Consider the following 13,206-nt stretch of genomic DNA (forward strand, 5'->3'; position numbering starts at 1 on the left):
CTCAAGACTATGGACTTATCTGGCCAGGTTTTGTCATGTTTTGTCACTCATTTTGTGGCACAGAGTCTCCATGGATTACTCTCCACAAAGCTAGAGAGAGTAGCCGCAGCATGGGGGCGCATATCCAGATTAGTGACCAGAAAACACTTGCTTCCTTTTCTCCGGTTTTGCCTAACAAAAACAGATTAGGCCTACATTTATATTATCCACAAAGAATACAGTTTAGAAAACTACTATGGAGGCATCTTTGCCAGAATAATTTGATTGATCATTTTAATATTTTGGGTGGCTACAGGCTGTATGTCTAAAGATACTGTAGCTGTAACATCGCATTGCCTTCAATATTATGGGATCAAGATGTTACATATTCTGGGAAATGAATTACACTATTTGTGAGGAAAAAAAGGGCTACCCAGTTGGCCTTATGATTCTGCATGCTCTGGACTCCAGATAAATTACATGATATCCCTACTTGATATTGTTAACATTAATTACTTTCAGCTAAAAATGCAGATGTAAAATGCAGCTTATTTCTGTATCTTAACTAGGGTTGCAAAGGGTCGGAAACTTTCCTTGAATATTTCCGGGCTTTTTCCTGAAATTTTCCATGGGAAGTTAAGCCCAACTTGGGGAATTTTGCTTAAATTCATCAAAAAAAGTTAGCTTATTACAATTGACCTTTTTTTGTGGGATACACATAAGGCAATTATAGATCTTGTGGCATATTTTGGTAAAACTATCCCCAATTCAAATGGAATTGCAACCCTCTGCATGCACAGCACATTCTTCCATCACATGTGCAGTGCACTCTTCCATCACATGTACAGCTGATTATCAAGATCTTGCACACTAATGAGATGCTTTTGAGCCCACACTATGACACTGTATGAGCCAAGGTCGAACATGCTTTCTGGTAAGTTTTGATTACAATACTAGGTGGGGTGAATATATTTTATATGACACACAAGATTATTTGTTAACTTCTTTGAGATAGGGGGCGCTCTTTTAATTTTTGGATAAAAAACGTTTCCGTTTTAAACAAGATATTTTGTCACGAAAAGATGCTCGACTATGCATGTAATTGACAGCTTTGGAAAGAAAAAACTCTGACGTTTCCAAAACTGCAAAGATATTATCTGTGAGTGCCCCAGAACTAATGCTACAGGCGAAACCATGATGAAATTTCATACAGGAAATGGTCCAGATTTTGAATGCCCTGTGTTCCAATGTCTCCTTATATGGCTGTGAATGCTCCAGGAATGAGCCTGCACTTTCTGTCGTTTCCCCAAGGTGTCTGCAGCATTGTGACGTATTTGTAGGCATATCATTGGAAGATTGACCATAAGAGACTACATTTACCAGGTCTCCAGCTCCATGCGCGTTCCATTTTCTTCAGAGGAGAAAGTCAACTGCCACAAATGATTTATCATGGATAGATATGTGAAAAACACCTTGAGGATTGATTCTAAACAACGTTTGCCATGTTTCTGTCGATATCATGGAGTTAATTTGGAAAAAAAGTTTGCGTTGTAATGACTTCATTTTCTGTTTTTTTCTTACCCAAACGTGATGAACAAAACGGAGCGATTTGTCCTACACAAATAATATTTTTGGAAAAACTGAACATTTGCTATCTAACGGAGAGTCTCCTCATTGAAAACATCTGAAGTTCTTCAAAGGTAAATTATTTTATTTGAATGCTTTTCTTGTTTTTGTGAAAATGTTGCATGCTGAATGCTAGGCTTAATGCTATGCTAGCTATCAATACTCTTACACAAATGCTTGTTTAGCTATGGTTCAAAAGCATATTTTGAAAATCTGAGATGACAGTGTTGTTAACAAAAGGCTAAGCTTGAGAGCTAATATATTTATTTCATTTGCGATTTTCATGAATAGTTAACGTTGCGTTATGCTAATGAGCTTGCAGCGATAATTACACTCCTGGATACAGGTTTTTTTCGTAGCCAAACGTGATGAACAAAACGGAGCGATTTGTTCTACACAAATAATCTTTTTGGAAAAACTGAACATTTGCTATCTAACGGAGAGTCTCCTCATTGAAAACATCTGAAGTTCTTCAAAGGTAAATTATTTTATTTGAATGCTTTTCTTGTTTTTGTGAAAATGTTGCATGCTGAATGCTAGGCTTAATGCTATGCTAGCTATCAATACTCTTACAACAAATGCTTGTTTAGCTATGGTTCAAAAGCATATTTTGAAAATCTGAGATGACAGTGTTGTTAACAAAAGGCTAAGCTTGAGAGCTAATATATTTATTTCATTTGCGATTTTCATGAATAGTTAACGTTGCGTTATGCTAATGAGCTTGCGGCGATAATTACACTCCTGGATACAGGTTTTTTTCGTAGCCAAACGTGATGAACAAAACGGAGCGATTTGTCCTACACAAATAATCTTTTTGGAAAAACTGAACATTTGCTATCTAACGGAGAGTCTCCTCATTGAAAACATCTGAAGTTCTTCAAAGGTAAATGATTTTATTTGAATGCTTTTCTTGTTTTTGTGAAAATGTTGCATGCTGAATGCTAGGCTTAATGTTATGCTAGCTATCAATACTCTTACACAAATGCTTGTTTAGCTATGGTTCAAAAGCATATTTTGAAAATCTGAGATAACAGTGTTGTTAACAAAAGGCTAAGCTTGAGAGCTAATATATTTATTTCATTTCATTTGCGATTTTCATGAATAGTTAACGTTGTGTTATGGTAATGAGCTTGAGGCTATAAATAGGATCCCGGATATGGGATTGCTCATCGCAACAGGTTAACTAGTAAATAGTAGCCTACAGCAAAGTGTGTTTAAATCATTTCGAACTTGTTAACAATTTCTGCTAGGTCGTTTTTGCTACCATGTGGGTTTTAGCTTGCTTGAGCCTGCTAACTGAAGAATGTTAATTCACCTGTTTCCATACATGTTTCATTTTAAAACATTTATCTTACAAAGGAGTTGTTTTAATCTAACTGCTTAACTATTTATCCGTATATGGAATTGTATTGTTTTATACAATTCTTTTATAATCTTTACAGGAAAATGCCATGGGCACTATCTGATGTGTGGAGACATTTCACTGCAGCTAATGTAGAAGGAAAATCTGTGTACATTTGCAAATACTGTGCCAAATCATATGTGAAGAATGCAACAAAGATGCCGAATCATCTGGCCAAGTGCATAAAGTTCCCTCAGCGCTCACAACAAGCAACCTCTGACGAAACTCCCTCTACTTCTATCCGAGGTCGAAATCAGACACCTTATCGATAGCAACAGCTCATGTTTTGTTTTACTCAATGGAGGAACATAGACAGAGAAATGGTAATGAATGTCTTGCTCGAGCTGTCTATGCAAATGGTTCACCTCTGATGCTCACAGGAAATGTGTATTGGAAGAGATTTCTGAATGTTCTTCGCCCAGCATACACCCCTCCAACCAGACATGCTTTATCTACTCATTTGCTGGATGCAGAGTTCAACAGAGTTCAAGTGAAGGTCAAGCAAATCATAGAGAAAGCAGACTGTATTGCAATCATCTCTGATGGGTGGTTGAATGTTCATGGGCAAGGAATAATTAACTACATCATCTCCACCCCTCAACCAGTATTCTACAAGAGCACAGACACAAGGGACAACAGACACACCGGTCTCTACATTGCAGATGAGCTGAAGGCAGTCATCAATAACCTTGGACCACAGAAGGTATTTGCAATGGTGACAGAAAATGCTGCGAACATGAAGTCTGCTTGGTCTAAAGTGGAGGAGTCCTACCATCACACCACACCCATTGGCTGTGCTGCTCATGCATTGAATCTGCTCCTCAATGACATCATGGCACTGAAAACAATGGATACACTCTGCATGAGAGCCAAGGAAATGGTTATGTATGTGAAGGGTCCTCAAGTTATTGCAGCAATCTACCTAACCAAGCAAAGTGAGAAGAATAAGAGCACCACATTGAAGCTGCCCAGCAACACCCGTTGGGGTGGTGTTGTCATCATGTTTGACAGTCTCTTGGAGAGGAAGGAGTCTCTCAACAAATGGCCATATCACAGTCTGCCGATATGGACAGCCCCATCAAGAGGATCCTCCTGGATGATATATTTTGGGAGAGAGTGGTAAGCAGCCAGAAACTCCTGAAACCTATAGCAGGAGCCATTGCACAGATTGAGAGAGACAAACATCCTGTCTGATGTTCAGACTCTGCTTGCAGATGTAAGAAAATAAATATGTACTGCCCTGCCCACTTCACTGTTGGTCCAAGCAGAGGAAACTGGAGTCCTGAAATAAATAAAAAGGCTTGAAGACTTCTGCCTGAAGCCCATACACGCCGCAGCGTACATTTTGGACCCCGAGTATGCTGGCAAGAGCATACTGTCTGGTGCAGAGATCAAAGAGGCTTATGGTGTCATCACTACCATGTCTCGCCACCTTGGACTGGATGAGGGCAAGGTTCCTGGCAGTCTGGCGAAGTACACTTCCAAGCAAGGGCTTTGGGATGGAGATGCAATATGGCAGTCGTGCCAACATATCCTTGTTGCCTCCATCATCCTCCAAATCCCACCAACATCAGAGCTGTCTGAGGTGGTTGGTCTGAGACTTACCGGATGACTATTAATCAATTATTCCATATTCCATTACAGTTGGTGAATGTACTTGGTTGGCATGTAGAAGGCTTTAACTGGCAAGCACAGAGAGAGAGAAGACCTACCTTGTCCCAGCCTGCCTCCAGCGAGGGCCTCCTTTGCACTCCCGAAGCCCAGTTCTCGACACACCACGGACGCTGCCTTTAGGTTCCAGCTGTCATCACAGACGGTGCCCCATTCGCCATTCTTCAGCACCTCCACTCGCCCGTCTCCTGTGTTGGCCCCACCTCTCAGACGCACCAGGGGTTGCTGCGGAAATGATTCATGGTACAACAGTTAGGCCTACTGTTACTGAGAAACAATAGTTCACATTCAGTTGACATACTGTTTTGAATAGGTCCAATGAGACATTTACTTAGTAGAACCACAAAGACAAACAATATTGTATTGTTTCATACATTTTGGGATAATTATGACTTATTATGAGAGAGAGGGGGGGTTTGAGATCAGTGTACTGTATCTATTCTGTCTTTAGTCCAGAGCTCATGACTCATTAGTAAAGTGTTCCAACACAGTGTTCTACAGCTTGGGTCTCTGAGTTGAATCACTTGCAAACAGAATGTGCACAATATAGCTGTGTTTGGAGAAATCTAAGAAGAGTGTAAGGATGCTGGGAGACGAGAAGCAAGCACAGGGAGTAAACATTTAATAAATAACGGACATGAAACAAAACACGGACAGCTTCTGGACAGAGGAAACCAAACGACATTAATGCTGACACGGGGATCAAACTGAGGAACAGACAAATATAGAGGGGGCATGCGCGTAACGATGGTGACAGGTGTGCGTAATGATGGGCAGCCTGGCGCCCTCTAACGCCATTGAGGGGGAGTGGGAGCAGGAATGACAGTACCCCCCCTATAGGGGCGGCACCCGGCGTCCCACCTGGGCGAGCCTGATGGGCCGGGCGAGGGATCCCGACGTGCCGGCTATTGCGTGGTAGCCCGACGAGCCGGCTGAGGCATGATGTGGGGTGGGAGCCTGCCGAGCCAACCGAGGCAAGGAAACCTCTTGAGCCTGATGAGCCAGCTAAGGCACCCCCTGTTCCATCAGCAGCGGCATCCGGACCCAACGTCACCAACCCGAAACAACAATAAAAAACTCCCTGATGCTTCCAATATTGGTGTGTCGTGTCTTTCGCTATGCCGGATTAAGTGATATGACATGCTATTCTATAAAATCCTTTCTCTGTAATTAATATTACCTGATTGAGCTAATCATGTAAATGTAATTAACTAGAAAGTCAGGGCACCACGAAAGAGTGTTTATAGAGCTGTTATCTTCCGAATAAACTCTTAAAGACCTAGTAATATTTTACATCAATAGCAGTCAATATTAATCGTCACCTTATTTCAGTCTCATCTGAAAGTTGTACATTCTTGGTTAACTTGACGAACCCTGGCTAACAAGTTGAGTCAGCAATACAAAATTGGGTTTAATTATTTATTTATCTAAATACCTAACTAATCACACAGAATTACATATACACAAAATGCAAATTATGTCATACAGAAAACGTCCCTGGTGGACGGAGCCGACATCATTTCTAGTTACACATAGGAATCAAATCAAATCAAATGTATTTGTCCCATACACATGGTTAGCAGATGTTAATGCGGGTGTAGCGAAATGCTTGTGCTTCTAGTTCCGACAATGCAGTAATAACCAACGAGTAATCTCACCTAACAATTCCAAAACTACTACCTTATACACACATGTGTAAAGGGATAAAGAATATGTACATAAAGATATATGAATGAGTGATGGTACAGAACGGCATAGGCAAGATGCAGTAGATGGTATCGAGTACAGTATACACATATGAGATGAGTAATGTAGGGTATGTAAACAAAGTGGCATAGTTTAAAGTGGCTAGTGATACATGTATTACATAAAGATGCAGAAGATGATATAGAGTACAGTATATACATATGAGATGAGTAATGTAGGGTATGTAAACATTATACACTGCTCAACAAAATAAAGGGAACACTAAAATAACATATCCTAGATCTCAATGAATGAAATATTCTTATTAAATACTTTTTTCTTTACATAGTTGAATGTGCTGACAAGAAAATCACACACAAATTATCAATGGAAATCAAATTTATCACACTCAAAATTAAATTGGAAAACCACACTACGGGCGGGCCAGTCCATAGCATCAATGCCTTCCTCTTGCAGGAACTGCTGACATACTCCAGCCACATGAGGTCTAGCATTGTCTTGCATTAGGAGGAACCCAGGGCCAACCACACCAGCATATGGTCTCACAAGGGGTCTGAGGATCTCATCTCAGTACCTAATGGCAGTCAGGCTACCTCTGGTGAGCACATGGAGGGCTGTGCGGCCCCCCAAAGAAATGCCACCCAACACCATGACTGACCCACCGCCAAACCGGTCATGCTGGAGGATGTTGCAGGCAGCAGAACGTTCTCCACGGCGTCTCCAGACTGTCACGTCTGTCACATGTGCTCAGTGTGAACCTGCTTTCATCTGTGAAGAGCACAGGGCGCCAGTGGCGAATTTGCCAATATTGTTGTTCTCTGGCAAATGAAAAACGTTCTGCACGGTGTTGGGCTGTAAGCACAACCCCCACCTGAGGATGTCGGGCCCTCATACCACCCTCATGGAGTCTTTCTGACCGTTTGAGCAGACACATGCACATTTGTGGCCCGCTGGAGGTCATTTTGCAGGGCTCTGGCAGTGCTCCTCCTGCTCCTCCTTGCACAAAGGCAGAGGTAGCGGTCCTGCTGCTGGGTGGTTGCCCTCCTACGGCCTCCTCCACATCTCCTGATATACTGGCCTGTCTCCTGGTAGCGCCTCCATGCTCTGGACACTATGCTAACAGACACAGCAAACCTTCTTGCCACAGCTCGCATTGATGTGCCATCTTGGATGAGCTGCACTACCTGAGCCACTTGTGTGGGTTGTAGACTCCGTCTCATGCTACCACTAGAGTGAAAGCACCGCCAGCATTCAAAAGTGACCAAAACATCAGCCAGAAAGCATAGGAACTGAGAAGTGGTCTGTGGTCCCCACCTGCAGAACCACTCCTTTATTGGGGGTGTCTTGCTGATTGCCTATAATTTCCACCTGTTGTCTATTCCATTTGCACAACAGCATGTGAAATGTATTGTCAATCAGTGTTGCTTTCTAAGTGGACAGTTTGATTTCACAGAAGTATGATTGACTTGGAGTTACATTGTGTTGTTTAACCTCTTACTCCTACCCCCTACTTTTTCGAACATTCTGTTAAAAATCACGCAACATTTCAGCGCCCTGCTGCTCATGCCAGGAATATAGTATATGCATATGATTAGTATGTGTGGATAGAAAACACTCAGACGTTAATAAAACTGGTTAAATCACTGCTGTGACTATAACAGAAAGTGCGTTTCATCGAAAAGTGCAGGAAAATCTGATCACTGAAAATGGAAATAAATATCCATGCGCCACTTCCAGGAATTGTTCAAGAAGAACCGAATTAAATGAGGCCGAGGTTGCAGTACCTACAGCTTCCACACGATGTCTAGAGTCTTGTCATTTGCTTCGGCTTTGATTCTTGGTCAAACCAAATCAAGGGAACCGATTCCTTCCGGTCTCCGACCTGATGTTTTGGTTGAGAAATATCCAGACATTTTTTCCAGACGGACACCTATAGAATTTACATCGCCTCCTGAAGAATTTTATCGCTTATTAACGTGTACTAATACCTAAAGTTGCATTACAAAAGTATTTTGAAGTGTTTTGTTAAAGTTTATCGTCGACTTTTTGAATGAAAAAAATGACGTTATGTTATGAAACGCTATTTTTTTTCGTTTATCACACAGTCTTCATAGATCGATATCTAGGCTATATATGGACCGATTTAATTTTAAAAAAAGACCCAATAGTGATTATGGGACATCTAGGAGTGCCAACAAAGAAGATGGTCAAAGGTAATGAATGTTTTATATTTTATTTGTGCGGTTTGTGTAGCGACGACTATGCTAATTATTTTGTTTACGTCCCCTGTGGGTCTTTTGGGGTGTTACATGCTATCAGATAATAGCTTCTCATGCTTTCGCCGAAAAGCATTTTAAAAATCTGACTTGTTGCCTGGATTCACAACGAGTGTAGCTTTAATTCAATACCCTGCATGTGTATTTTAATGAACGTTTGAGTTTTAACTAATACTATTAGCATTTAGCGTAGCGCCTGCGTGCCAGGTAGGAGCAAGAGGTTAAGTGTTCCCTTAATGTTTTTGAGCAGTGTATTAAGTAGCATTGTTTAAAGTGGCTAGTGATATATTTTACATCAATTTCCATCAATTCCCATTATATTATTAAAGTGGCTGGAGTTGAGTCAGTGTGTTGGCAGCAGCCACTTAATGTTAGTGGTAGCTGTTTAACAGTCTGATGGCCTTGAGATAGAAGCTGTTTTTCAGTCTCTCGGTCCCTGCTTTGATGCACTTGTACTGACCTCGCACCTGTACTGACCTCGGATGATAGCGGGTTGGTTGTTGTCCTTGATGATCTTTCTTGCCTTCCTGTGACATTGGGTGGTGTAGGTGTCCTGGAGGGCAGGTAGTTTGCCCCCGGTGATGCGTTGTGCAGACCTCACTACCCTCTGGAGAGCCTTGCGGTTGTGGGCGGAGCAGTTGCCGTACCAGGCGGTGATACAGCCTGACAGGATGCTCTCGATTGTGCACCTGTAGAAGTTTGTGAGTGCTTTTGGTGACAAGCCAAATTTCTTCAGCCTCCTGAGGTTTTAGAGGCGCTGCTGCGCCTTCTTCACGATGCTGTCTGTGTGGGTGGACCAATTCAGTTTGTCTGTGATGTGTATGCCGAGGAACTTAAAACTTACTACCCTCTCCACTACTGTCCCATCGATGTGGAGAGGGGGGTGCTCCCTCTGAAGTTTCCTGAAGTCCACAATCATCTCCTTAGTTTGGTTGAAGTTGAGTGTGAGGTTATTTTCCTGACACCACACTCCGAGGGCCCTCATCTCCTCCCTGTAGGCCGTCTCGTCATTGTTGGTAATCAAGCCTACCACTGTAGTGTCGTCCGCAAACTTGATGATTGAGTTGGAGACGTGCATGGCCACACAGTCGTGGGTGAACAGGGAGTAGAGGAGAGGGCTCAGGGGGGGTTGGGTTTGAGTGAAAGAGTGGGAAGACTGAGGAACAAAGAAGCCAAACAGAGAAGCCATGCTATCGTAAATCTTATGCATTCTAAATTACCGCCCATTTGGAAAAGGAAAATGCAATAAATATTTACTCTGAGCTGCGCTTCGGTAGGTTGGTCGTAGATGTTGGCCAACAGAGATCTTCCTGTCCTCGGAAGAATGTCATTGGTGGTAAATTCGATACGTTGTAGTATCGTCGTTTTGTGTTAGACTGGATACGTTGTCCGTCCTCACAACAATTCCATGTGAATCTGATAACTAGGATGTGTAGACTTCCCTAGATACAGTTTATGTCGTCCTGTCATCAGTCATAATGTCTCAGATGACAACCGAACTGACATCATATTCATTAAGTACCAACGCATATTTTCAACTGGTTCTATTACCGAATTATGGTTCCTTTCCCCCACTTGTTTGATGTTCCCAGACTCTATGTTTAACAAAGGCTATTCAAGAGTCCTTCAGTAGAGTCAGAGAGAGAGGGAAGGGAGAAAGGTATTTATGGGGGGGGTCATAAACCTTACCCACAGGCCAACGTCAGGACAGATGCTGGGAGACGAGAAGTAAGAGGGAGTGAACATTTAATTAACAATGGACATGAAACAAAACATGGACAGCATCTGGACAGGGGAAACAAAACTACATTAATGCTGACACGGGGATCAAACTGAGGAACAGACCGATATAGAGGGGGGAATCAAAAAAATGAAGGAGTACAGGTTAGTCCAATGAAGCGCTGATGCGCATAACTATGATGACAGGTGTGCGTAATGATGGGCAGCCTGGTGCCCTCGAGCGCCAGAAAGGGGGAGGGGAGCAGGCATGACAGAATGGATTTTACATAACATTAAAGAGATTCTCCGGTATTTTTGTATACTTTTTAGCCAGTAGTTCCGAAAGTAGCGCTCACGAGTGCAAATATACGAATAAAGTTGTTAAATTACGAGTCTAGTTGGTTTTAGCCAAAGAAAAAGTCGTAACCTTCCTGCTAGCCATGATTGGCTGAGATAATGAGTGGGCTGGACATGCCGAGAAATGCATCTTGTGTCTCTAAAATGAGTTGCTCATTATGCGTACATAATCCTTTCTACTGCAGGTTTTTTCAAAAGATATAATGTTAGCCACGGAGAACTGCAAGTATGTTGCTACTGCTCTCAATAACATTTCTGCCCTGAATTTATCAGGCGGTTCATTATTTAGCTTGCTACACGTCTAAACAAAAGACCCCAAGTTAAAGCTTGCTGTTAGCTAGATAATGTTAGCTGACGTTAGATGGCTGGCTAGCTAACATTACGTGTATGAACTTTGTAGTGATATTTTAGAATACCATTTTGCATCTATTGTATAATAATGCAAAAGTATTTGTATCTGGAATTTGTCTTTCAGCATCAGTAGAAAACACCTGACTCTCCTCCCCCAGTCATACAAGGAGAATGTTCTAATGGCTCCCATCAAAAAGAGAGCTGGCCCAAGCAAGCACAGGTGACACCTGAAGCACGAGGACTTGCAACATGTGGTGAACTTCATCAACAACTACGCAGAGGATAATGCAATAGTATTACCAGGACGCCACCCAGACCAAACACTTTGGTGGAAAGCTGCTGTCATCCCATGTGACAAAAGCAGCAGTGTGGCGTCTCTACAAGGAATTGGTGACAACACTTGGTATGTAATGCTTAAACACATTTTGATTTATTTAATTGTCCTCCAACATGATTGGCACTACTTTTTTGATCTCACATTATTTATGTATCTGTGGGCCCCCGACTGAACCTGAAAACAGTCTGGACCTTCACTTCCTGATCACAGGCCACACCAAGTTTGCCCCCGACTGGTGCTTCGGCCTCATCAAGCAGCACTTCAGAAAGACCAGAGTGAACACTTTGTCTGAGATTGTTAGTGTTGAAGTCAGCACTGTGACAGGGGTTAACATCCCACAGCTGGTTGGACTGGAGGATGATACGGTTCTTTTGGAAAGCTATGGTTGGCAACAACACCTGACTCTGTACTTCAGGCCGCTGCCACAGATGAAGCAGTACCAGCACTTCAGGTGAAAATCATTTTCATTGCATTGTATGAGGTTACTCTTCTTATCTAAACTTGGGAGTTAAATTGATGTTGAGCAATGTTGTTATGTCTTCTGATTGAATTTTATTCCTGGTGTTGTTGTCGCCAAGGAGCGCTCGGACTGTCGGGACCAGGTTTCAGCTGCTGCGCAATGCTGACATCCTTCCTCCCATAGATGATCTGCCTGTACAAGCACCACCTGGACTGGACACAGCTAGACAAACTCATTTTTTTGAGAAGATCAGGGAGTTTTGCAACGAAGAGGACATCACATTTCCTAAACCAAAGTCAAGGGCAGGACAGAAACAGGCTCTCTGAATATAGATTGCCTTGTTCATGCGTGGTTCGGACAGACCAGTCATTTGCACTATCTGCAGTGCCTCTATTCAAATGACTCACACACACCATACTTTGCTGCTACTATTGTTTTATCCTGCTGCTCAGTCACTTTACCCCTGATTGTATGCATATAATTACCTCGTCTATCACTGATATCGTTATTGATATTGTTCTTGTAAATACTGTATATTATTTTATTTATATTGACAATATCTATTTCTGATATTGCTACTATGCAAGTAACCATTTGGCTGTACGGTTTACACCTTCTGTAGAGACCATCCACTTAGCAAGACAGCAAAATATTGATTCAGTTGAAGTCAGAAGTTTATATACACTTAGGATGGAGTCATTAAAACTTGTTTTTCAACCACTCCACAAACGTCTTGTTAACAAACTATAGTTTTGGCAAGTCGGTTAGGACATCTACTTTGTGCATGAAACAAGTAATTTTTCCAACAATTGTTTACAGACAGATTATTTCACTTATACTTCACTGTATCACAAATCCAGTGGGTCAGAAGTTTATATACACTGAGTTGACTGTGCCTTTAAAGCTTGGAAAATTACAGAAAATGATGTCATGGCTTTAGAAGCTTCTGATAGGCTAATTGACATAATTTGAGTCAATTGGAGGTGTACCTGTGGATATATTTAAAGGCCTACCTTCAAACTCAGTGCCTCTTTGCTTGATATCATGGGGAAATGAAAAGAAATCAGCCAAGACCTCAGAAAAATAATTGTCTGGTTCATCCTTGGGAGAAATTTCCAAACACCTGAAGGTACCACGTTCATCTGTACAAACAATAGTACGCAAGTATAAACACCATGGGACCACGCAGCCGTCATACCGCTCAGGAAGGAAACGTGTTCTGTCTCCTAGAGATGAACGTACTTTGGTGCGAAAAGTGCAAATCAATCCCAGAACAACAGCAAAGGAACTTGTGAAGATGCAGAAGGAAACAGGTACAAAA

General features: G+C 42.0%; 1 protein-coding gene across 1 annotated transcript in view; it reads right to left on the reverse strand.

Moving 5' to 3' along the window:
• Nucleotides 1-13,206, reverse strand: part of loxl2a (lysyl oxidase-like 2a) — a 75,274-nt gene that overhangs the window by 22,069 nt on the left and 39,999 nt on the right. Inside the window, exon 6 of the mRNA XM_046341644.1 lies at nucleotides 4,720-4,903. Coding sequence (XP_046197600.1) covers nucleotides 4,720-4,903 — 184 coding nt within the window. The remainder of the gene's footprint in view (nucleotides 1-4,719; nucleotides 4,904-13,206) is intronic.

This window comes from Oncorhynchus gorbuscha, linkage group LG03, assembly GCF_021184085.1.
Source record: "Oncorhynchus gorbuscha isolate QuinsamMale2020 ecotype Even-year linkage group LG03, OgorEven_v1.0, whole genome shotgun sequence".
Taxonomy (NCBI): Eukaryota; Metazoa; Chordata; class Actinopteri; order Salmoniformes; family Salmonidae; genus Oncorhynchus; species Oncorhynchus gorbuscha.